At 33.2% G+C, this 27,465-nt stretch overlaps 1 protein-coding gene across 1 annotated transcript in view; it reads right to left on the minus strand.

The window, feature by feature from the left end:
- Nucleotides 1-27,465, minus strand: part of LOC106474323 (tyrosine-protein kinase transmembrane receptor Ror2-like) — a 70,288-nt gene that overhangs the window by 16,847 nt on the left and 25,976 nt on the right. The window contains exons 2-3 of the mRNA XM_022379695.1: nt 21,247-21,522; nt 4,843-4,967 (exon numbers count right to left, since the gene is read on the minus strand). Of these exons, the coding sequence (XP_022235403.1) occupies nt 4,843-4,967; nt 21,247-21,522 (401 nt within the window). The remainder of the gene's footprint in view (nt 1-4,842; nt 4,968-21,246; nt 21,523-27,465) is intronic.

Raw genomic sequence — 27,465 nt, forward strand, 5'->3', positions numbered from 1 at the left:
TAGGGGGGACAAACCATAAGGGTAGGTATGATTCATCATAGAAGAGACAAACCATAAGAGTAGGTATGATTCATCATAGAAGAGACAAACCATAAGAGTAGGTATGATTCATCATAGAAGAGAGAAACCAGAAGGGCCGGTATGATTGCTTATAGGAGGGATAAACCACAAAGGTTGGTAGGTATGATTGATTATAGGAGGGACAAACCATGAGGGTAGAGGTGATTGATCATAGGAGGGACAAACCATAAGGGTTGGTATGATTGCTTATAGGAGGGATAAACCACAAAGGTTGGTAGGTATGATTGATCATAGGAGGGACAAACCATAAGGGTAGATGTGATTGATCATAGGAGAGACAAACCATAAGGTTAGATGTGATTGATCATAGGAGAGACAAACCATAAGGGTAGGTGTGATTCATCATAGAAGAGAGAAACCAGAAGGGCCGGTATGATTGATTAGGAGGGATAAACTGTAAGGGTAGATATGACTAATCATAGGACGAACAGAACATAAAGGTATGTGTGTTCATAGGAGAGAGAAACGTAAAAATAGCCGTCCCCTGTCAAAAGTGAGCTTCTATAACATCTCGTTGTCAGACTAGAATGTGGCTTAAGACATTTTCTCTTGTCAGACCCATGTCATATTGATAAAAAATCTCGTCATTTCTAGATTTGTTCATATAGACTATGCTTCGAAAGCTTCTTTTCCAATATTCAGCGCTTTCTGAGTTATCATCAAATTTGGTAAACAAGAAAAAACAACATTAATAACATCAGAAAAAAAATGGTAGAAAAATCGAAGTTCATAACTACATTCCATATTCGCAAACTCTTTGGTAATTTTGTTTTGTTCACGTTACGCCCACACATAGGTACCTTAAACCAGTTAAGTATATGTAAGTATAATAAAAAAAAAGAATAACAAAAAATGAAACAGGCTGAAGTAAAGATGCTGGTGGAATGTCTACTAGCACTGCTCTTAGAGAGAGAGAGAGAGAGTTTGAAAATTGTATAAGCGACGTTATTCCGTATGAGGCACATGCGAGGCGCATACGTTGTCTTAGAAGTGGTAAGTAATATTGATCGAAATGGCATTTCATTGAGTGAAGAGAGTCTTGGTGTGTTGGAATGATAACATATATTCACCGCATGAAAAAAAACCTAACTAGTTGTTAGTATTAAAGCCATGACAATTACCTAAGTTGGAATAAATAGTCAATAATTAAAGAGGCCAACATTTGCGGGCGAATGCAACATGTCTCCGCCACGCAATCCCAACATGACCAACTTTGATACCAGAAAAATCGTGAATAATACGAAAAAAATCCAAAACTATCTATATCACTGCTTGGGACCTGCAAAAAAAAGGTATCTTTGTACCAAATCTCATGTAAGTTGGTCAAAATATGACCGAATAAAAAAACACACAATTATGCTTTTTTGTGAGCTCTGACATTCCCTAAAAACACTCAAAATGGAAAAATCAAACTTTTTTGTATGTCAATGTGTTAGGCGCATGAGAATATAATTTCGTGCCAATTTTCATCTTGCAAATATGACCGCATAGGAGTCCAAAATTTACATTTTGGGGTTGTTTGATCTTTGACCCCATAAAGCCCCCCCCCCCACCAGTGGCACAGCGGCATGTCTGCGGACTTACAATGCCAAAAATCAGGTTTCGATACCCGTGGTGAGCAGAGCACAGATAGCCCATTGTGTTGCTTTGTGCTTAATTACAGAAAAAAAAAGACTCCATATAATCCTTAATAAGGTGTAAATCAAAAAACGAATAGATATCTGAGTGTATTGCACCAAGGTTTAACCCAACCAAGTTTTAAGTTAATCCACTGAGATATGAAGGAATGGCGGTCAATTACAAAGTGCTTGGAAGAAGAAGAAACAGTATGTATCTCTGGGGAGACATAAAAAGTCTTGCTATTTAGTCTGGCAGCAAGACTCACAGAAAACGTCTTGTTATTTAATTAAACAATGAAACTTTCTTATGGAAACTGCTGCATATATCATTAAATCCGTTAGATAAATGGACAAAAGCATTTCTGGACTAACATGGCGCGGAAGGACCATTGACATCTGAATTGTAGCCTTCGGGTTTAACATCAAAACAGGGTGTACTGTCTACATTAGGACTGTCATTTTTAGGCTATTTTTTCTTTTGTAACCAAGTAACAGCTGAATATAACAGAAGTGGTATTTATATTATAACCCCGATGTTAAATAAACACTAGATGCGACCCATTTTAGAGCCCTATTTTAAGTACTTTCACTAGCAGTCCAATAAAAAATAAACTTGACAAATTGATATACTATCTACATTAAAAATCTCATCTTCAGTATTTTCATATGTAACCCAGCAACAGAGGGGAATAACAACTTGATGTTCTATATATATTAGAAACCCCATATTAACTACTTTCCTACATAATCCAAGAACAGAGGAACAAACCGCTTGATGTTCTACATATTTTAGAAACCCCATATTAAATACTTTCATGCATAATCCGATAACAGAGGAACAAACCGCTTGATGTTCTATATATTTTAGAAACCCCATATTAAATACTTTCATGCATAATCCGATAACAGAGGAACAAATCGTTTGATGTTCTATATATTTTAGAAACCCCATGTTAAACACTTTCATGCATAATCCAAGAACAGAGGAGCATAACAGCTTTTTATTATAAATAGCGTAGAAACCCCATATTAAATACTTTCACGCATAATACAGAACAGAGGAGCAAACCGCTTGGTTTTCTATATATATATATATATATATAATCAAAAACACCTTAGGGGTGAAAAAAGATTCGGCCAAAAAAAATGGATTCAGCGTGTGACTTAAAGGAATGAAATCAAAATTAGCGGCCAAACTGTTAGCAACACTTATAGTATTGATAATAATTTTACAACTAATATATTCATTCATTAGTCAGCTAGGCCGTGTTTTTTTTGTTCAACTTTGGGCATGATGGTGGGTAAAATAATTGATAAATAATGAATAAATACTTGCTGTAAAATTATTTCTATTTTTTTAAAATGGTAATCTTAATCTTTGTATTTTTAACCCTAGGATCAATAGTGTTCTTGCCTTTCCTCAAGGGGAAGTGACCTGTGAAAGTTAATTAAAATGTGAAGTTTAGAACTCAAGTTATCTTGGGGAAAGTAGACGTCTACAAACTGCTAGATGGGCGGACAACGTCATCACTATATTCCCCAAATCTTTTCGGTTGGGGAGTGGGGTAACATGAAATCATCTTAGCGTTTTGAAAACTCAAAACTCATTTCGTGGTATTTAGTTACTTGGCGCCACTCATTCTAGTATTCAAATGTTCCATATCTACGACGTCACACGTCTTATTTTACTAATAAAACATTGATATAATCATTCATACTTGCCACGATGTAAAAAAAAAAAATTGTGTAACTGGAGTTTCGGTTTATTATTTAGTTAATCATTTAATTGCAGATATATCTTTACTAATATCCTCTTTTTATGAATTGACCATATCATCTGTGTTTATTTCGACCATTAACAACATTAATTTGGTAATCCTTAACTCTAATATACTAAATATTCCAACCAAAATTTAAAAGTCAACGTTTTTTTTTGTTTAAATTTCAATTAGAAACATTCTTTTTTTTTGCACATAATAAAAAATCATGTGAATTCTGTTTGCTTCTAGTTAAGCACAAAGCCACACAATGGGTTATCTGTGTACTGCCGCTCCCCAGTGGCACAGCGGTATGTCTGCGGACTTACAACGCTTTAAACCGTGTTTCGATACCCGTGGTGGGCAGAGCATAGATAGCCCATTGTGTAGCTTTGTGTTAAACTCCAAGCAAACAAACTGTGCGCTGCCCAGCACGGGTATCGAAACCCGGTTTCTAGCGTTGTAAGTCCGCAGACATACCGCTGTGCCACTAAAGGGAGGGGGGAGTGAATCATGTGAAAAAATTAGTTTTCATTATCGATTGATTCGATGCTACGTCAGAATGTTACCCTTTTTATGGTATGTATTAACTACAGATAGGCGTCTTAGGGCTGAACTTACATGAGTTAGAACCATCATGAAACTAGCTCCAGACACGTGAACCGATGTTAGACTCATGTTTACCTGCTGGAGGTGTAGTTTTGTTGATTCTACATTTTCCACGGAACACAGTCGATGCTGCGTTACTCGATACATTGCAAAAATGTTATTACAAAATTAATTGTTAAAGGAATTGAGATCGATAAAAGCATATTTGAGGAATAAACATCAAGCACATGTTAAAATCGTCCCTCCCAAAATCACGTGTAAATATGTGGTAAGTTAATATTTGCACCTTCTGGGATTTGAGCCCGAGTCCAATGATGTGAGCTCTCGAACAATCACGTTAAAACGTTAACATAATAACTGCTGTTAATATGTGATCTTTCTCACTACTTGATTATCATAAAAATGAGTATCTGCCGGGAAGACAGAAATAATATGTAAATAACGTGTACATAATATAAGAGAATGTTATCTTTCCAAAAAAACATTACGTAAGATGCACCTGAAAAACTTGGCGAGATAAAGTTGGAGATCTCGTTTCTAAAGGCTTCTCTTCCCTATGATAAACCTTAGCAAAAACATAATGTAGTCCACTTTTGACGATCTATTGATTTTCTTATCGATTAGTAGTTTCTTGCATACTTAATACCGACAACACTTTTCTTAGTTTTCTGAAGCCAAATTTTACACTAAGAATACTTTTTGAACAATAACAATTTATTTTGCACATTTTCCACTCATTGAAGAGATTTCATTGGAATACATAAAAAAATACTTACCTTTTTACCATTTCGGAACCAGATAATTCTCGGCGGTGGCGCCCCCTGCGTTGAGCACACTAACTCCACTAAAGAACCCCATGTAACATTGTAGATGGTTCTTCCACCCTTGATGTACGGTGGAACTGGAAATAATGAAAATATTTAGGTACGTACAACCTGTAAGATCCGACCTGTGCAGCTAAACAAGTATTATTATAAAGCTCACAGTCCATGTATGATAATATTTTCATTAATAAGTAATACATTTGTTTTGTCAAAATAATCTTTTAAGACTTATTTAATGAAACACTTAAAATCTACAGAATCAGAATAATGTCTCAGCTGCAATATTTTATGGCAATGCAGTGAAAATACGGGTAATTGTTAAATCTTTCTACTACTATTCAATAACACTGATTGTCAATAAATATTTTAGAAATCAAAACGAAAGGATTTATGTATGCGTAACAGAACTGTGAATCGGGTTATTTATTCTGTAAAAACAGTTTGTTCTCAAGATTTAGATCGACGTTCTTATAGCGACAGCGTCAAAGAAACAATTCTGCATATCCACAAAACCAAAGAATAACACGAAACGCATTAAATGGAATTATGCTTACTCTACTTGAATAAGTAGTGAATATATGTCAACATTACACAAAATAAGAATCGATATTAGAAACTAGCTCAATATTTTCAATAGGTTTTTTCTCATAAAAATTTCTTATATGAACTAACTCATAAAAATTCTACACTACCCTTTTGACGATAAAATTGTGGCACTTATTAGTTAACACAATTATAAATGTTACAGACCAATAACAACTAAAAACCTGTTCTAATAAATTAAAAAAAAACAGTTTTAAAGAATCAGTCTGCAGTCATAACCCGGACTTTCTGTATTGACCAGAGCAATGCGGTGAAAATGTCATCTCAGAAGGACCATTGTAGTCTATTTTGTCCTTGAAAATTGTGCAGGATATATAATATACCTCGCCGTTTCTCTACTTATATATACTGAAAGTTCAATATGTTTGCAACCGCTTTAATGTTTTCACGCAGTTGTTAAACAGGTACGTTACGCAAGGATGTTCAGAGACTTAACGGTATCAGTTATTTCTGGTGATTACCTAAGTTATTTAGGGAGTTGATGGGATATTTAATTATGACACACCCCACAGTACAATTTCAGGTTGATAAATATTTACGATAGTAGCCGTATGTTAACATGATTGCATGATTTATATTTATTTTATCTTTAAAGATAATTCAAGTTATTTTTTCAAGTAGTAGGCCGCGTTCTTCAAAGTATACAGAATATTTGGTAAAGCAATTAAAATCAAGTTAAAAATAACAACGTTAGTTTGTTCCAATCTCCCCCTTTTCTTATCCCCGCCTATCAGCTCACGATCATACATTATAATTTCATATTATTAAGTAACTTGTTTTTAAACATCGTGTTTACAACGTGGAGTTTCAAATTATGAGCGAGAATCACTGTATCAATCGATGTTTTAATAGCATAAGTTTTTCTTCGTATTTACAGAAAAATATTAACGTGTGTTCTCTAGTAAAACAAAATCTCTGAATATGTGTGTTATACAAGTAACTAATTGTGCAGTATTGCAGCGGTTATGAACAAAATCCCCCTCGAGACAGAAAACCTACCAATTTCACAGTACCTAAACTCAATTGTGAATTAAGTTCGTTACTGGTCATGCGTGAATTAATACATCAGACATGTTTATTCAGGCTAGTTGATTACAAACTACCCTACACAATGAAATACATTACATGTTTTTCATAGCTGTGTATCAGCAAGAAGATATAATTAAATTATCTGTCTCCTCAGTATCAAGTTTCGACGTCTTTGTTAATTATATACTCAAAAATCATTATTTTATTGAAGTTTAACTAAGAAATAGTTTTAAAAAGTTACCGGTAATTATTTTAAACAAGATTAAAAAGAACGAGCATTCTTAAACAACTAAAATTGTTTAAAAATATTTTTTTTTTACCGTTTGAGAATGTAATTATGTAATCTTCCTTACTTTTGATGCTCTAAATTTCTCTTGAAACTAAAACATTCATTTAAACATAATGCAATTTTATAGCGTAAAAATACTGATTTTCTGCCAGTAAATCGTTAATCAATAGCTAAGAACACATAGTAATATACTATATGCGTGCATGGTTATTTTGCTTTACAATGCAGATAAAATTCCAATTTTAATCCAAAGGATCCCTACACGTATGGAAACCACCTTGGAGGAAGCTATATGTGACAGGCATAAAAGTTTACCTTGTTTATTTTTGTTGTATGAATATTGAAAACTGCTTTAATTGAATAAGAATTTTTATTCTAAATACAAGCGAAACTAGAGGTATATTAAAAGCGTTGCTAACTTGAAAGATTAATGAATTTTTAACTCAAAATACAAATACTTGTAGAAAGCGGGTTGTTTCTGAAGCTTTTTACTATATATTTTATTGAATACACGAAAAATAATGCATCACCTTATTTTGTGTGATTTATTAATTAGATAGTGAAAGTGTATTAAAAACATTTACATGTTGATACCTAAAGATATATATAAACTTTCAACCTGAAAACATTTATACTGTCTTGACGCATTCAAGGCTGAAACTAGAAACTTCACGCTTCAATAGGTAAATGAATATAGACGAAATTTTATAAAAGAAACATTTTCATAATTTTTAACTTTAACTAAATAAAAGAGAAACTTGTGACAAGAAACATTTATGATTTAACATCTGAATACACATGTGGTTAGACTGAAAGCTTATGAATATTTTAAATGAGAAAAAACTTGTGATTTATCAATTAATAGTGAAAGCAAAAACGAATGTGTTAACCTAGAGCACATGAAACTGTGAAACAGAAGCATAATGCGTCACCTTATGTTTTGTGATTTATTAATTAAATAGTGAAAGTAAAAACGAATGTGTTAACCTAAGGCACGTGAAACTGTGAAACAGAAGCATAATGCGTCACCTTATGTTTGTGATTTATTAATTAAATAATGAAAGTAAAAACGAATGTGTTAACCTAAGGCACATGAAACTGTGAAACAGAAGCATAATGCGTTACCTTATGTTTGTGATTTATTAATTAAATAATGAAAGTAAAAACGAATGTGTTAACCCAAAGCATATGAAATTGTAAGGGGTTACCTTAAAATGTATGAAGATATAAACAGATAAGGCGTATTATTTATTAACCTAAAACTACACATAAGTTTCAACAGGAAATATATAATAACAAATATATAGCAAAGTTAGCGTGAGAAATATTTATATCTATCTGGAAGTTTAAACTAAAATTACCTATGATTAAATTAATGAGTGCATATGTTTAAACTGAAAATATTTTACATACTTTTTTACTTAAAACTTAACAAAGTTAAAGCTAGAAACTTAAAATTTTGAGTCATAAACGCGATTTACCAAATGAAAACACGTAAAGGTTTAAACTAGAAGAACTAAAGATTTGTAAAACTAACACGTAGGAAAGTTTAAACTCAAAATTCTGATAATTCTCTATCTGAATGCATATAGAATTTGTTCACTCAATACACGTGACGCGTTGTTTACTGAATCTAAGATAACCTAAAAAGATAATATGTTTTCAATTGTAGCTCTTCCGCGTTGTAATTTTGAAACCAGGTTTCGCACATTTTGGATAAGGTATGTTTGTTCGTTTGTTTCTGAAGAATTTTGAACTGATTAAACTGATAAATTTAACTGATAAACTAGAAGGAAGCTAGAAAACAGCACCACCTTAGCTCTGGGACTATTCTTGTCTGATAGGGTAATGAGATTTGACCATTACTGTTACAGTGCCCCCCACGACCTCAAGGTGCGGAGTGTGATTCTTTGGGTAACGAGATGTGGATCTGAGCCCTCAGAAAAACAATTGGAGTACACTTACCATTAAGTCACACCTGACCCTAAAAGATAATTTAGGCGGCGATTACATAATTCATTGCCCACTTCTTTATGAACACCGACTGAAATAATGTTTAAAGTAGTTGTGATATGAAATGTACCCGGTTATTGGCTTATAACGATCAGCTACTAATAATCTGAAATGTACCCGGTTATTGGCTTATAACGATCAGCTACTAATAATCTGAAATGTACCCAGTTATTGGCTTATAACGATCAGCTACTAGTATTCTGAAATGTACCCAGTTATTGGCTTATAACGATCAGCTACTAGAAGTGCCATTTCAGCTCAAGTTACAGCAAATTTGAACAATTCTTAAGCCAGTGATGTCGCAGTCCTTTTTTTATACGCGTGAAATAAAATTAACATTTTAGAGTGAAGGAAATACGATTAAATAAATTAGACTGCTGCATTCATGAACGATAAAGCAAACGCGACCGTTTAGTAAGTTTTCATGTCCAATGAAGGTTGTTTTTTTCTGATATTACCTTTGTACTGAAGTAATTAAAAAGCCAGTGTAATATTATAAATCTAAAATTATCTGTATAGCCTTAATATACTCTTTAAAATAAAATATTGAAGACATTTTTTGACAGGTTGGCCCGCGTCAGTTGTATTATGAGTACCAGCTGTTCGCTGGGGGTTAACCTACGATGAAAAATGGCACCCGTCCAGGGGGAATGGGTCGCCATTCTCATCGGCTTGTGCAACTTAAAACAGGAGTTCGAAAGCACTGATCCTATGCTCCTTGCAAAGGTGAAACTTAAAACAGGAGTTCGAAAGCACTGATCCTATGCTCCTTGCAAAGGTGAGACAATGGTTTAACTAATTCTAGCCATAATTTACTACTGAAGATTTTTTATGATTCATGTAAATATATTACTAACTAACAATGTTGTCATACACGTTTTTAAAATTTTCGTACTCCTGAACTTTAAGTTTTCTTCGTGCTTTTAGAAGTTTTGAGAATGTTAAGATAAAGTAACATTCTCTGAAAGTTTCCTGCATATGAACATACACGACAAGAAGTTTTATTGTGTTTTTTATTCATTACTGCATAATTTGTAAAAACTGCAACTTTACAGAGGTTGTGTTTACCTTTTCGGAAGTCAAATGATACCCAAGAGGCACCGCGGCAATGAGGAGATAGAAGTGAAAATATCAGTTTAATGGCTGTTAACGTGCCTGTACGCATATTTTGGATTATCCAGGGATTGTTTTTGTTTGTTTTTTGAATTTCGCGCAAAGCTACACGAGGGCTATCTGCGCTAGCCGTCCCTAATTTAGCAGCGTAAGACTAGAGGGAAGGCAGCTAGTCATCACCACCCACCGCCAACTCTTGGGCTATTCTTTTACCAACGAATAGTGTTATCCAGGGAGACGTGAAAACGACTGATTACAACTTATAATTTACAAAACTAATTTAAAGCTGATATTTTCCACCATACCTACACTTAATATTTACCAATATTTTACAGACAATATGCTGAGCGAAAATGTCCAGGCTTTTTTTATTGGTAGAAACAGCACCGTGCGGACATCAATAGACTGGTGTCTCCTAAAAATGGCCGCCTAGCAGGATGTTCAGAAACGAGTGCAAGATGAGTTTCATTGTGTTATTGGTGAAGAAAGGGTGCCATCCTGGGTTAATTATGTACAGCTTCTTTACACCCAGGCTGTTCTCTTTGATGTTCAAAGATGGCAGACCATAGCACCTGTGGGTACCATAAGAGAGTATGTCTGTTCGTGTTCTAAGAATAATGTTTCAGGTTGTTTACTGTAAAATACACAATGTTGATACAGATTTTACTTAACCAATCTACTGGGTGGAACAAAAGTGAACATACAGATGATTAACTCACTTGTTATGAAAATTAAACAATCTTTAAATATTAACTCACGAAATAAATTAAATAATAATCCCTACACTAAACAGTCTTGTATATACCCCACAGGGAGACGTGAAAGCAACTGATTACGTAACACTATTGAAGATTTTGATAACATTAGGATCACAGAGAACTGATATACGCCTTTTTCCACCAGGAAGTTTTACTGAATTATAACGAAATTAAACAAAGAAACAATCTGGTTATTTCAGCTTTAGAAGAGTATACAGCAAATATAGTAGGCATATAAAGACGGATGAGTAAGATATATTAAAACGATTTTTTAAATTCACCACGTCGCTATAGTCCAAGTCACCACGTCTGATCAAGATCTAGCTGACAACCACGGTTCTTCTCAATAGCCCTAAGGCATAGCTTTTATTGCCAAAGGTTCCGTCGTAAAGTTGTCACATCAAAATAATACCATTCACCCCTGATGGTTTTATTTAATCCAGCTAGTGTGCGAGGACGACGGTTTCCTAGCGCCCGTTTCAACATTCTAATCGCACAGAAATTCACAGGCGTTGCATTCGGCGACTTGACTGGTATGTCTTCGTATGAAATATCGTGAATACCCGTTTCATTCCCCAAGGTGCTTGAGGTATGCAAGGGTTGAACGAAAAATATGACTGGAAGCAATATTTTAGTGAGCCCATACTATGTTGGTCTCGTTTCCATGTAGAGATACTTCTTGAATATGTTGAATGCTGTTGCCTGGGACACGTGAACCGCTCTTGCTACTTATTGAACTTTGATTGAGGATTCTTATCTGTTACAAGACGTTCCACTCTGCTTACCACGGCTGAGGTACGACTTATTGTAGGTCTCTTTCTGAATGTTCCTGTGTTCCAAAGTTGATCCATATTTTTTGTTCTTTTAATGCCATTAACTACAAGGGAAATTCCTGACTTGAAAATTCTAAATGCCTGATCTGAATCTATTATTTATTATCTGAATGTATGAATATTTTACGTCAAAAAGAACTATGATAAATTTTCGGTGACATTATACAACTTACACAACTTAAAATAACGTCAAAATGTAGTTATGATACAAACCGTTCGACCGCTACTTTATATCGACTGTGGTTGTCAAGTGACTTGTTAATTAGTATATTCAAAATCGTGTTAGATAAATTTAGAATACTAAATCCTATGTTACACTTCTGAATGCGACCTTAAACGTTATTTCAATGAAAGACAATTGCAAAGAAAACAATGCAAATAATAGTTTGTTTGCTTTTTAAAATCGTAACTAACGTAATATTATGATAAAAATAATGCTTTCTATAAACATCTAATAACAGAACAATAGATGTTCTTTAGTAATCAGCTCATTCGCGGAAATTTAACATTCAAAAATTTTCCTTAACATTTTAGTTCACGAACATTTGGAAGAAAACAATATGCATAAAAAATGTAAATTGAATAAGTGCCTTGTTTGTATAGAAATGTATCTATATTTTTTACGTTAAGGTTTTCCCTTTGCCTCTTTAATGAAAGCATTAAGCATATTAATATAGGTAATGGCCAATTGTAAAGATCTGTACTGAAATGACAATTTTTCACTCAGAGGAAGTGAAGCCCTAAGGGTGTTTTATAATCTAGAAGTACTGAAATCCTTCACTGACTAAATCCATTGCATTTTATAGATTACCAGGAAACGGATTTCTGTAAATATGAAACCGGTGGTATACTAAATACGACGTGCTGTCCGTTCAGAAACCAGTGGTTTACTTGGACCAAAATTAGCATGTTCCCCGCAACCTATATAAGACCAGAAGTCTAATTCAAAAGGTTTAGTTATTAAAACCAGCTAAAGTTAGTCGTCGACTTTCACGAATACAGATTTAATATAGAAAGGTAAAAAGAAAAACAGCGACTAAACTTACTCGGGTTTTGCAGTAATTCAAATATAGAAATGTATGAAGAAAGTATTTCAAAGATATTGCAACCAAGAGGAACTTGAACTTAATTTCGTTTTGTTTTTTGTAGCATTAAGATCAGCCTATTGTAGGGCACTCTTTCTCGCACTGGATAATCCCATATCTACGTTTTTGTTGCATTCATATTAAACCGTTAAAGTTTAAAATAATGAAAATACTTCAATTTTTCAGCAGTTTCCACGATTCAAAATTCGATAGCTATATATATATCAAACAATTTCTAAAGTTTTAACTTCATGGCTCGACCGCCTGGTATTTAACGTCGCCATATATAGAGATTTAAAACTTAAGAACATGATCATTGAATGTAGGTAGGTATACATAACTGATTAAATCTATTTCTGGAACATCTTGTAATTTTTCACTCGTACTGTTTAACAGTTTGGAGTAAAAATTAGCAGTATCATTATCAGTAACTATTACTTCATCCTGTTACTTAGTTGCGGTGTGTGTTATATTTTACTTCAGAAAATAATAGGAAACATACACACACACATTGACTATTTCTGCAAACTATTGTTCATTTAAATTTGTTTACAATTTTACAATTTTTATTAAAGTTGACGACATAAATTGATCCAAATAGTGTGGACTTGCATGAAAGTCTGAATTTGTCGGTCCTGATAAAAGATAGTATGCAATGATCCAAATACTCCTCACAATTCAGAATACATTTCGAAATCTTTCTTTCATTTTTCTCCTATTTTGAAAGATTAGTAGCAAAAACTAGTCTACTATTCCTAACACTGTATAAAATTCTAGATCCCGGAACCATAGATTACGAACTCTTTATTAACGAAAGCCTCTCCATTTTCACTAAATAATAACATCAACTCCTCCCTGTTGTTATTAATGTAATCAATTCCAGATTCTCATTGTTTTTATTTGATATTTATTATTATTGTAAAGATACAGTGTTTATACTTATATTCTAAGACTTTCTCTATAATAGTTCTCTTAACAATGTTATTTATTAAACGTGTCTGACGCAAGTTTTATAGTAAATTCCATTGTATTGTTACCGTTTAAATCTGTTCTTTCTAAACTTCCGATTGAATACGAATACCCGCTCAATGCTAATGTTGTTTTCTGTAGTTCGAATATTATGAACTAATTTTTTTTTTGAGATATTGACGCTGTTGATGGAATTTAAGGAAATTCCGAAACGTCCGTGTTAAAGAAGTTTTTGACATTACCGTGTTTTTAATATTTATTATAAAACTTTGTTTTCCATCTGATGAATCAGTTGTTATGTTCATCATTCTCATCATATAAACTAAAGTAGAATTTTGCTTTCTTTGTAAATGATAAGCATCTCGGATTTTGTTTTATAGGACTACTTATACATATATTTCGGTGTCTGGAGAGGTGACTGTTGCAGTAGCTCGCACTTTGTAATATTTGCAGCTAAGCTATAAACATATTTATATTTAGACAAGGTTCCATTGTCGGTCGCTTTTTCACATATTTTGTAAAACTACATGAAGTAATAACGAGAATACCCATTTGGTTCATTCATATTGAAAGAAACCATATTAACAAATCCAAGTGTCTTTCAATTACGAACTTAAATTACATTGGTGGAGTTCAGTGTTCTTAATCTTTTAAAGATGAAAAACCGTTAAGTTGCCATTGCTAATTTCTGGCTATACTTTACGAACAGATCGATTTTTGTTCATTACTTGATTACTATGGTGGTCACAAGACAAAAAATTAGACAATGACAAGGTAAAATCATATAATGAACATGAAAAGTGAAAAGCAAAGCTTAGTTTTCTATCTTAAATGTCTGAGCTAATGAGCTCATGTGGTATAAAATTAAATTTTAATTTCGTTAGTTCAGAATATTGTAAGACATAAAAAATGAAAGGCAAGTTAGCTAAGCTGTAAGCAATCTACATACTAATTAGAAGCATCTAGATATAAACTAGAAAGGATTTTGCTAACAACATCTATTTAATACACGTTACTTCCTTGCCGATTCACTAATGTCCCATCATTATAGATTACGACTCTGAGTATCTAGTACTAAGCTACTCTGCTGGTTCATCATTACACTTAAACTGTCGGCTTGGTTTGAAAAGGCGCCCTGGAGACTTAATGTACAACAGTCAAAACACAATCGTCCATCTCAAGCCCAAAGAGAACCTTTCCTATTTGTCATGACTGTTAATAAAGCTTGTTCGTTGCTTTATGGTTGGTACGACTGATAATTATTATCGTCTTTCAGATAGCACATCACACAAATACTTGTAATAAACAGAACAGTTGGAGAAGACTTCCGTATGGATGTACTAAAAATATGTGAAACCAATTTATCAAGAATAAAAAGGTTTAAGAAGCGTTTGAAATAAAATAATTCTGTGAATATAAGTCAAAACTGAACATGTTTATATATATATATATACGCGTAGTAAAGTGATAATAATAAGTGGAATAAAGTAAATGCAATTACTAAGAGGTTTCAGTAAAAGAAAAAAATCTAAATTTATTCCCCTACCCTTTTTCAGTGGCTCAGCGGTAAGCCTGGGGTCTTACTACCCTAAAGTCCGAAGTTGAATCCCTATATTATAGCTACAGTTTGGAACACTTCTTCATATCATGTCACCGTAGCTTAATTGTTTCGAGTAATGTAATATTTAAACGTATAAACTCCCATAAGATAAAGAAATTCATCACGTGTCTAGCTGTAGTAAGTTATTCTGTCGGTTGGGGGCGCAACGCATGTGGTTCAGATAAAACATATGTTCGATATATTTGTAAATATTCAAAAATTTGATTCATTCGATATTTCACGTACAGTCAATTATTCGAGAATTATTTATGTTTGTTTTATGGAGAAAAATTGCAATTCTGAGAGACTGATATTCGTATCTTAAGATATATAAGTAGTTATATAATTATAGAATGTGAAAAAAACAGGCAGTAATATTTTAGTTACTTAAATACAGAATGGTGAAGTTCCAGTGTTCTAGTTCACTCCATAAGTAACTAAGTCTATTTTTCTCAAACAACATCCACAGTAGGCATTTTGTTATGTCGTTGTCTAGGAATTTTCACATATACACATGTATCTTTGCCTTTAAAATTTAATACGATATTTATTTCATTCACATATCGCTTCTCAAACATTATAATGCCAGATATTGTTAAACTGTTTTAAATGACGTATCCATTCTACACGTGTTATTGAAGCTCAAACGATGCATAATTTATGCTTTACAATTTAGTTTCAACTTTTGGAAAGGGGAGTCAAGTATAAAGAACCGAACAAACCATACATAACATATGCACCTTACTATATACATTGTAATGTCCTGGAAGATAAGTAATACAATGCAACTTGTAACAACAAAAACGCCTGATGAATAAATAGCACATGACTCACACGAAACGTACACTATGTATTTCTTGTTCAATGTTCGGTTTTATTGACCCGTCGTCACCTGCCCACAGAGCAGTTGGTATTCACGAGAGACACCTGGTAGCCGGGAACGCAGTATACCCCCATGTAACTATATTGAGCATTTCAAGATATTTCAAATCAAATAGTTTTGTTGTTGCTGAGAGAGAAGTCACGCACATAATGTCTATATACGGTTGTCACAACAGCCTATGATGCCTATATAAGTCGTCACAACAGCCTATAACGTCTATATACAGTCGTCACAAGAGTCTATGACGTCTAACTAAGGTCATCAGAGCAGCCTATGACGTCTACATACGGCCGTCATAACAATCTATGACGTCTATATAAGATCGTCACAACAGCCTATAATGTTGTTACAACAGTCGTATATTGCTATGCTAAAAGTAGTTTTAAAAATATCACACTGGTGACTTTGTAAATGTGCACACGGACGTATCTTGTTTTGAGAAAAAATTTTAGCTGTAAATTTGAAAGAGTAACGTTCTCGCCTTCATTTAAAGACAAAAAGTAAATACGTGGTATGTGATAAACTATTAGAATAATTATGTTTGACGTTTTTGTTGAAGAGAAACATTATACTGATAAACCGAATTCTACACGTTCTATTTTAGACTAAAATTTTATGATAAGAAATACTTTCGGCAGTTTTTGCGCAATAAGAAGCTATCAGTATCCAAAACATGTATCTTAAATAGTATAGGTGAAATAAAACGTCAATTATTGGAAGGTCCTGGCTATAACGAAATGTAATATCCTCCTCAGTCCGGATAATATCTTTGGTAGAATGAGTATTTCGTGCAAAGCTACACAAGGTCTATCTACTTATAGCCATAATTAATTTTGAGCTAATAAACTAGAGAGAATGCAGCTAGTCAACAGCACATATTGCCAGTTCTTGGGCTACTCTAATCGAATAGCGGGATTTGTCTGTTACTCTTATAATGCGCTCATAATCCCTAATTGGATATGAACTATGGACCTTCAGATTCACAGCCTGGCTTGTCAATCAGAAGCCATGCCCAGCCCGAAATGCCTTTGGAGATCAGCAATAGTTACACAAAACCATACGCTACCAAGATTCAAATTAATGTAATAAGCAAGGCATTATTCTCATAAACAAGACAAAACTGAAATCGAACTTGGGAGCTGTCTAATTTGAATCGCGGAGGGTTCTCTAAGAGAAGGGTTACGAAGAAGTAAGTATTATTAATTATCCCATAAACAGATACCCATCATTAACTTGTGATCAAATCAAGCTACTTATATAGATAAGAACTAATAATTAATCCACTAATTAAGAAGCCTAAATTATTAAACCGTTATAAAGAAGTATATGCAAAGTATAAACAACAACAAAAAAAAAAACTTTCAAAATACAATGATTAGAATGCATTAATCCAGCGGTTGGGTACATTAACTGTACAGTGTTTTTGGCCGTAATTTTAATTCATTGTTTTAGTATTTATTAAACCATATTTTTTTTATAAATTATCAGAATTTTCATTAACAATTAATGCTGAATCATCTGCAAAGCTAGTTATTTCCTCATTGATCTTAATTACACAGAAATCATTTAAATAAAATAATAATAATGGAGCCAAAACTGATCCCCGGGGTGCTGCAGAAGTAATTTCTACTTTATTGCATATGTTTCTGTTAATTCTGAGTTAATTTATTAATCACCTTATGTAATGCATCCTCTGTATCAATATTTCCTATACCCGAATTAAGAATTTGATTTGTTTGTTTGAAGTTAAGCATAAAGTTATACAATGGGCTACCTGTGCACTGCCCACCACGGGTATCGAAACCTGGTTTCTAGCGTTGTAAATCCGCAGACATACCGCTGTGCCACTGGGGGACAACTAATAGTACCATAATCACCTGGTATTCCCAGATGGTCACCCTTCCAACTAGTAACCAAGCCCGACATTGGGTGTCTACGGGGATCAGACGAGACGCGGGAGAATCTGAGAGAAAACTTACTGGACCCGTACTTGGAAGGTTGATATTTGTGTCTTGGGCAAGACATCCAACCTCAATTGTTTCAGTCTACACAGTTGTATAGCTGGTAGCTAGAGGTTAGCCAGCGATGTACTGACATATCGTACAGGGAGACTGTATCATTCATACTCACCGAAATATGACACTGAACCAGTTCAGCACCGGTTCCTGTGTGCCTTATAAGTAAGGGATGGATTCGAATTTGACGCCACCAAAGATAACGTCATTCAAATATAATAATTATAACCTGAAATAATCTTATTAATGTTACATTTATGTCATTCATTGTCCTTTATTAATACTGTTATAACACAAGCAACGAATTATTGATCTAATATTATGTGTACTTCACTGTATTAAGTAAGGTACTAAGTAGAAGTGCATATTATGTAACTTCAACTTTTGATTAGAAATGAAGTGATAATTGCTTTTTATAAGATTCTATGGATTAATCCAATAATGGATCTTAGCATCCCGCGAAAAATAAAAATAAAGTAACATCCATAAAATAGTAGCAGTAAAAAGGTGGATGGAACTTTTATACTGCTCGTGCCATCTTGGAATGATTTAAATTTAAATTAGATAGTGAATATACTATTGCGAAAGATACATACATAAGTAGACTAGGCTATGTTTAAACGTTTGTGAAACTTTGTTTATCGGCATACAGTTCTTGAGCTATGTCATATTTTAACTGAAAATGTACAACTTGTACAATCACTTTTATTTATCTTTTGGAAACCTGAATAGAAAACATTTTTTTTATTGTTAAAATAAAGATTTCAATTATATTTTGAATACCAAACTGTCTCAGTAGAGTATTGTGTTTTCTGTCGTCATCTTAATATAAGTTGCACAACAAAAAGGTTTCATTTCTTTATTGTTAATGAATTATCTCTAACTCCATAACTATACAATCCCCTGTAGAACGTCGTGACTGGTGTGATGTTAACAGGGACAAATTTTGTTAAGTTTAAGCCCTCGTAAGATTGATATAAACTATGATAACGACTCGTTTATCCAGGTTTGTTTAACTGCCTACTAAGTAACACAATGGAATTTCCATAAGCCTCATCCCTATCTCCTAAGCATATTTAGAAATGTGAGGTCCCTTACGTCATAACATCTAATTGCGCCCCTTAACAATAACCACATACATCTAAGCATGTTGATCGAGTTGAAGGGTATAATTTAAGGTTTAAAGTTATTCAAGTGTCATATATTAAATCGTATAAGAATTAGAATTTTTTAATGATTTCATAATTCAATAAAATGTTCATTATTTGAACAGTTTTCTATACACTTTCCCCCTATGAACATTTCAATGAGTGTATTTTATCAAAGGTATGATGGAAATAATGAGATTATTTGCACTTTATAAGAAATACTAGCGTAAAAACCCGTCAAAAATGACGGGAAACCACTGGAAACCCAAACTATTCCGTATAAAACTGGCAATATATAAAAGAAATATAAAATTTCCATTCCCAGAAACATGTTACATATTGATCCTGAATCTACTACATATGACTGAGCAAACATGTTACATATTGGTGCCTTTGGATAAAGGATTAAAACATATTATGACCATATGATTGCATACACACCTGTTCTTCTTCTGAGGAAAAGTCGTCCTCTTCCCTACTGATAATTGGTATCTTCAGTCTGTTTTAACAACGAATTTTTCGTAATCATTCCCAAGCACAGACTTATTTTTCACAGGCGTTGAGAGAGTGGGAAGGCACTTCCGTATCTTCGATCACGGGAATCTTCCCGGCTTTCTTATTCGGATCCTACCTAGTTTGACGTCATAATGATGTGGTATCACACACATAATGCCATGCCTGATCTGGTCCTTGAAACTCCTTCCTTGACAGACTTTTATATAGCAGAAAAAATGCTGAAATTTAGGAGCTACTTACGCCTATATTCGCGATTAAATTCAACTAAAATGCTGCCCATCACCGCAATTTACTTTTTAATATGCTTCTACAGAGGATAGAGAGATCAATTCTAAACAACACATCTTGATAAGCACTCCTTCAGCCGTTCCCTGTGTTTCCAAGACCATATTTAACCAGATAAAACACACAAAGGTCCATTGGATCTGCATCAAGGAACTTGGAAGGTATGTGGTTGCTGTGATTCCAGTTTCTTTGGCCATCTTTTTCAAGAAAACCGCCATGGATTTCGAGGTAAGACAAAGAGCTTGTGAACTTTTGGCTTGTAAGTCTTCGTGAACTTCAAAGCTTTGTTTACCATTTTGTTAGTTTACTTAAATTCATTGCAATGTTTTTTTTTCTCTTTCAAACCACAGCTTTCAGTCTTCCGATTAGGGCGTTGTTGCAGAATGGCTTGGAATATGGTTTTGGAGTCCATTTCTGTCTTAGAAATTCTGACGTACGAATGTTTTTGCTTCCATAGAGAATATTGAAGGTTCACTTTTTCGAAAAGTTATGACCTTGAGTTCTGAATTGTTTTACAACCTTGCTTTGTGAATTTTTCTCTTCGTAAAGGCTTTTTTTATGTAACACTCCATCCAAAGAGACCCTCCAAAACGGCATTGCACAGTCGAATGAATGGTCGGGAATTTGCCGTGAACCAAATATATGCAGCGATATGTCATTGTATTATAATAAACAATCATTCAAATAATATGCGATTAACCATTTAGCTGTAAAAAGTGAATTTTTTATAACTTTATTTTGTATTTTCACTGTTTCACTCGAATGCTAGAAAACATGAAAATTGAAAACATTAACTTCCATCAGTTTTTGAGATTAAAACGTATTGTTTCGCTAAGAGTCTATATTATTTTAGGCTTGCGTGTTTCGAGACTGCCCTCCAGTGGCACAGCGGTATGTCTGCGGTCTTAGAATTTGAGTAAAAGTTTGTTTTGGGGGATCTTAGCACTTCTAAATGAACAACATTTTAGTCCTCATTAGTTTTCTGAAATTCATTGAGCCAGTTAGCCATGAACACAAGCCATAAGACACACTTTTCTTCATTTAGGTAACTATTTTTCTGAGTTATTTCATATATATTCTAATAAACAGTGAAAATGTTATAAAATATAAAATACAAAATAGAATATGAGCTCCAATAATTTAAAACAACAACTTCTACTGTGTCCCATTCATACTTACTAGGGCTTAATAAGAAATGTTACAGAACACAAGCTTACCATCAACATCCAGCCTAGCGGTTTCAGAATACTGAACGCCCTTGTCATTTCTAGCGATGCAATGATAGTCACCTTCGTCCGCTTCTCCTACATTTTCCAGCATGAGGGCGCCACTGTCGAGGACCTGAAAGGTAGCATGGCCATGATGGTGAATGCTTCTTCCATCTCGTTGCCAGGAGACACTCGGTTGTGGATCTCCACTTGTAAGGCAGGAGAAAATTACTGTTTCCCCAATTACAACTGTCTTATTGCTTGGTCCTTTTTCAACGAATGGTTCTAAAGCGTAAATTGTATAAAGTTAAAATAATGGTACGTATATTAACAACAATGAATTATTTTAATTTATTTTTCAGTAAATAACACACGAAATGTTATTTTTTTACTTGCTACGCCTTTGTTTAATGAGAGGCTCTCAAATGCAATAAACGTAATAAAAGTAAATCAGTAAACAACTTAAGAATTTCTCTTTCCTTGAGCATGATCGTCCAATACAAACATCTAAAGATTAGTTTACAAGAACACTGTGCAGCTGGATAACAAGAGTTACGGTAAATATTGGTGTACGCCAAGTTATGGATCACATTCTAGTTAAACTATTTACTGTATATTTTTTTTTATCGATTCTTATGTTTTTATGCTTGTTGCCTTGAGAAATCCAATCGATTAAGTTTCTTTTCTTGACTTTCTATTAATCTTCATTCATTATTACGCCATTACGAAATGAACTAAAAAATCCAAGAAAATTGTAATACTTCGGATCTTTTTTCCTCTTAATGAGTGAATGCATTTATATTTTCTAAACCATTTTACGCATTTTTGTACTTCTGATATACTAATAAGCAAAATAATCTCTCTCTCTCTCTCTCTATATATATATATATATATATAGTACTTTATTCTTTAATTATACATACATTTAAACAGCGATTTAAAGTTTTACTTCAGGAATAAGAAAACATTAGTCACCCGGTGGGACAGCGGCAAGTCTTCGGATTTACAAAGCTAAAATCAGAGGTTCGATTCCCCTCGGTGGACACAGTAGATAGCCCGATGTGGTTTTGCTATACGAATAAAAGAGATAGCAAAATCCGGATCTTTCCAGAAAAGTATTTAGAAAAATCAGATCCAATTCTTACACTTACTGCCATACCCTGATCTGGAATATAACTTATATCTTGTTCTTACTTTCCTTTGCTGTCCAGAGTATAGTCACTGATTTTGTTCTCATTTAAAGTCTCTCTTCTCGGTATTCAGTTACAAAACATATTCAGAAAAACGCAGTCTCACATATACTGCTATTACGTTGCAATAAACGTTTCTGTTGTTTTAGCGCAGAGCTATATAATGAGCTATCTGCACTCTGTCCACCGCGGGGAATCGAATCCCGGATTTTAACATTGTAATCCTTAAGACGTATACAAGTTTTATTATATAATTTCGCGAAAACGCCAGCAGGAATTAATTTTTTTTTGTCTTTAACACTCAGAACCAATATTTCAGGTATATCCAGAAATGAGATTAAAAGTAACGTATTTAATTTCTACTTAAATAAATGTATTTTATTTAAAGAGGACGACCGAAATATACAAGGACAAACAGAAATATCTGAACATTTTTACAAACCTGATATTTTAGATGTCATTTTATTGAGTAATATCGTTGGCACACAAATAACTATAAGGCAGTTTTAAGTATAGCCTTCGTGATATGTATATTTGTCAACATTTAACATGAGTTCAGGACTTGGAGTATTTCACTATAAATATACTTAAAGCTACAGTTCATAATTATGTAGATTCTATAGTTTATATATATAGAGAGAGCTTGTTGTATTGGTTAGACATTTCTTTTCACAATGGAGAAGCCTTTTAGCTTCCTCATCGGAAATTAGTACCTAGTGAAAACAGTTGACGTACATGACATAAAATGTTTTTCTTTTACACAAATATAGTTCGTTTCAGTGTTACAGATGTCAGAACACAATATTCGTGAGTATCTCGTTGTATATTTCCCATCATAATCTTGTGTAATTTTAAGAGTATTTATGCTGTGTGTGTGTAGTTCGCTGAATTTCTACAAGACTATATCTAATGTTCTTCGCCAGATAGCGAGTTTCATTATTGTTCTATAATTCCACATATAAATTCACTATTTCAATGTAAACATGTTTCGTTGTTGTTGTTTTTTCGTGGAGTTTTAATGTTCTTCGCCATATAGCGGGTTTCATTATTGTTCTATAATTCCACATATAAATTCACTATTTCAGTGTAAACATGTTTCGTTGTTGTTGTTTTTTCGTGGAGTTGTAATGTTTTTCAGCAATTAGCGGGTTTCAATATTGTTCCATAATTACACAGATAAATTCGGTATTTCAATATAAATATGTTTCGTTGTTGTTGTTTTTTCGGGGAGTTATTTATGCTAGGATCGAGTTTTGACGAGTGTTTCGTTTCCAAATTCAATATATTCACTTTCTGTTATACACTTTGAATCTTAAAGTCTGAACCAACTTCTTATCTGTATTATTATCGTACAGGACACGTTTTCATCTATAGACTTAATAATACGGTATTGTTGTGTTGTCAGCATTACAAAGAAAAAAGTCGAACAAAACGCAATTTAATGATCTGACAGGAATTTCCAAAATTCTGAAAAACACCGTCCTGAATGTATACATCGGTCTATAAAGTAGATGCTGGGAAAATCCCTGCATTAAAAACTATTAATGCACGTTGTTTTTCGCTCTTTAAATATACTTATGGTGAGATAGATTGGTGTAAACGGGACCTTTATAAACAAGTCAAATTTACTGTTCATATGTCGGACTAAATGATATATTTAAACAATACAAGATACTTCCGCTCGGCGCAGTCTGACACACCACATTTATCACAGAAAATCTCGCTTCACTAGAACAATGATCATCATTTTAATTAGTTATTTATTATTTAGCAGCAGCCTTAGTTTATCCTGTATTTTACCCATATGTTGAATTACAGATGAGATTTACAGGAATGCTCGGAACGTAAAGAATTGTAAAATAAATCATGTTTGCATAGTAAAACCTAGCATTCCTTAATATGATTAAGCCAAAATCCACGAGTATATAAAAAGCTATTTGAAACTTAACTAGCTGTTAGACTGCTATTCGAAACATTGGCAAGATTTTCTAGCAAAGTACCCTACCCCCCTTAGCTCCTCCTGACAGGTTTATTACAATTACTAGGCAGCGGATTATTTAGGACTGACATTCTGTTTTTGTATACTCACTCTGCTGAAGCTATTTCCTGTAACCCTCAATTTTCACTCTTTTCCTTCTAGAAACGTATACCGATAGAATTGTTTTGTAGGCTAGATTAAGTTACCAAAAACGTTTAACTTTCCACTATATACAACAGAATTCCACAAAAGTCAACAATCTTGCTAATATGATTTCCGGACATCTTCTACATTAAGCACCAGCTGTATCACTGACAATTGTTTTCTCGAGGCGAGTAACTGCTACGTATATATTATTCAGGTATCAAATGGATCACATTACATGCACTGTGTTTCGTTTATCTTCTGTCTGTGACTAGCTATTTCACAGACACTAATGGCATATATTAATAATGATACACGTCATTATTCGTTTTTCAAGTATTTGTATGCGTTGCTCTAGAAAACAAAATGTGAATGTATGTGTCTATTTTCACGTTATAACAAGTTTCTCAAGGGAGATAAAGAAATTCAAATATATATATATATATATTACTTGACACTTATTGGCCAATAGAGAATACAATGATAAACTGTTCCTGTTCTTTGGCTAGTAGATTGACATGTATCTAACCCTAAATATAATTACCCAAACTTTTCATCCGCTTTACCAAATAAAAGCTAATATGAGTTTTTAACCCCAAACATAATAATGGTGTCCTGTTTTAATTAGTGGGAACCAAGACAAGCTCTTAACCTACTTTTTGTTCCTCCAATTTACCAAATTAGGACCAAGATAAATTCTTACGCCCAAATATCCGGCACTATAAATTATTCCCACTCCCATGGGAGGAGGTATGGGTGGGCAAGAGAAAATGGGCTATAACTCTGTATGTAGTAAGCCAGAACAGTGGTTACATAATCTTAAAACTCGTGGTGAAGAACCTGCCACTTTACTAGAGCGCTCGAGCTGTTTTTCTTTAACTCTTTTCGTGAAAAAAATGTTAATATTCACTAAGATTACATTTAGAAATATGAATAGCGGGCAGGGGAATTCTATGGTCAGGATTATGGATGAAAACAAAAATCAAGAAATTTTTCTTAAAAAGTTATATCTCAAAAGGTATTTTACAGCTATCGATAACGTTAACCTAGAAATTATAAACTTTATAGAAATGATTACTGTTGTATCAGTCAAGGGTCGTGACAAACATTATATAGAACAAAGATATTTTAAGAATATAAATTATTTATTCAGTATTTGAGTTCATTTCTCAACAGCCATATATTAAATATGTTGAACATTGAGGACACGTGAACCAATAGAATAAAACTATACGCGAAGCTCTGCAAGCGTTTAAAAATGTCGTACTATTTAACCGTACTTTTGTATAAATAATGTTATTCTTTTCATGTAAGTATTGTAGTTTTTATGTCTGGTTATTATATTTATCAGAAGTAATAGTGTGTTAGTTTATATATATAATTAATGTAGTTTAAATGCACTTTTGGTTCCTGTAGTATTTCATAATGAGCCATACGATTACATATGTTTTTTAAAGAACTTTACATTCGATTTTTCTATATTTCATAATTATCTTTCTCATAATTATATAACTTCGGATGGTGATGTATGAATCAGTTAGAAACAGGAAACGACAGGTGGTTAGATAACTTAGACGTGAATCAGAGATTTTAGTACTGTATTTTATTTAAGATTGGTTTAAACGTTTATGCGACGCCAACTTAAAACGAACTGAGAGAACAGCTGTTCGTTACTTTTAGCCTAATTGTAGCCCTTCTTCTCATCAAGAACTGCACTGCAGTAAACGTTATCTTTAATAAACGGTACGCTATTTGTTCTGAGTTTTATCACTTATTCCCTCTTGAAGTTTCTAAAAATACTTGAAAGTCACATTAAGTTCACTTTTTATAACAAAATGTTTAAACCCATCGCATTGTGTCATTAATTTTTATTTTAAGAGACTAAGCCTTTGTACTAACGACAAAGTCACAAATCCACGGAACAATAAAGATCACATGTGCAAGCACAATCACGTAAATTTAAAGTTATGTGTATTATTTTAATGACAACTGAAAAAAAGATACTGTTGTTAGTAACAGTAGAACAGATCAATGTTATAGAGCTTGTTTTGGCATTCAGGTATTTTTCACACATTTTATATTACGTGAATTTTGTTCTTCAATATTCAATTTCAAATATTCTCTTTGTGTTCCTTTTTAGGTAAAGTTTATTCGCGGATCGGTAAGAAAATATAATTATTCATATGAAATATTTAAATTAGAAGTGTTCAACCTTACTTTTTGATAAGTTTACACTATAGCCATGACTGTTTACATTTATTATTTCAATAGAATAACATGCGAATATTAAACCTTCTACGTTTTTGGTAGAAAATGAATAATATAAGAAAGTAAGACATCCAATTATATGTGATTAAAATTAAGAATAAAATATGTAAACTAATATAAAGAAACGCCATTCGTTTACGTCTTATTAATATTAAGAAAATTGATGTACTTTCATCATATCAATATTAATAAAGCCTTTCATTTCTACATAATCGAAAATATGAAATACCATCCACTTCTGTCTGTTAAACATTAAGAAAACCATGCAGTTTTATCTGATTACCGTTGCAATAACAAAACCCTCACTTCTGTTTGATTACAATTATGAAATACCATCCACTTCTGTCTGCTAAACATTAAGAAAACCATGCTGTTCTATCTGATTACCGTTGCAATAACAAAACCCTCATTTTTGCTTGATTACAATTATGAAATACCATCCACTTCTGTCTGCTAAACATTAAGAAAACCATGCTGTTCTATCTGATTACCGTTGCAATAACAAAACCCTCATTTTTGTTTGATTACAATTATGAAATACAATCCACTTCTGCCTGTTAAACCTTAGAAAAACCATGCTGTTCTATCTGATTACCGTTGCAATACAAACCCTATATTTGTGATACATATGACTGCTGTACGCAAGGC

This window comes from Limulus polyphemus, unplaced genomic scaffold (assembly GCF_000517525.1).
Source record: "Limulus polyphemus unplaced genomic scaffold, Limulus_polyphemus-2.1.2 Scaffold138, whole genome shotgun sequence".
NCBI classification, from domain to species: Eukaryota; Metazoa; Arthropoda; class Merostomata; order Xiphosura; family Limulidae; genus Limulus; species Limulus polyphemus.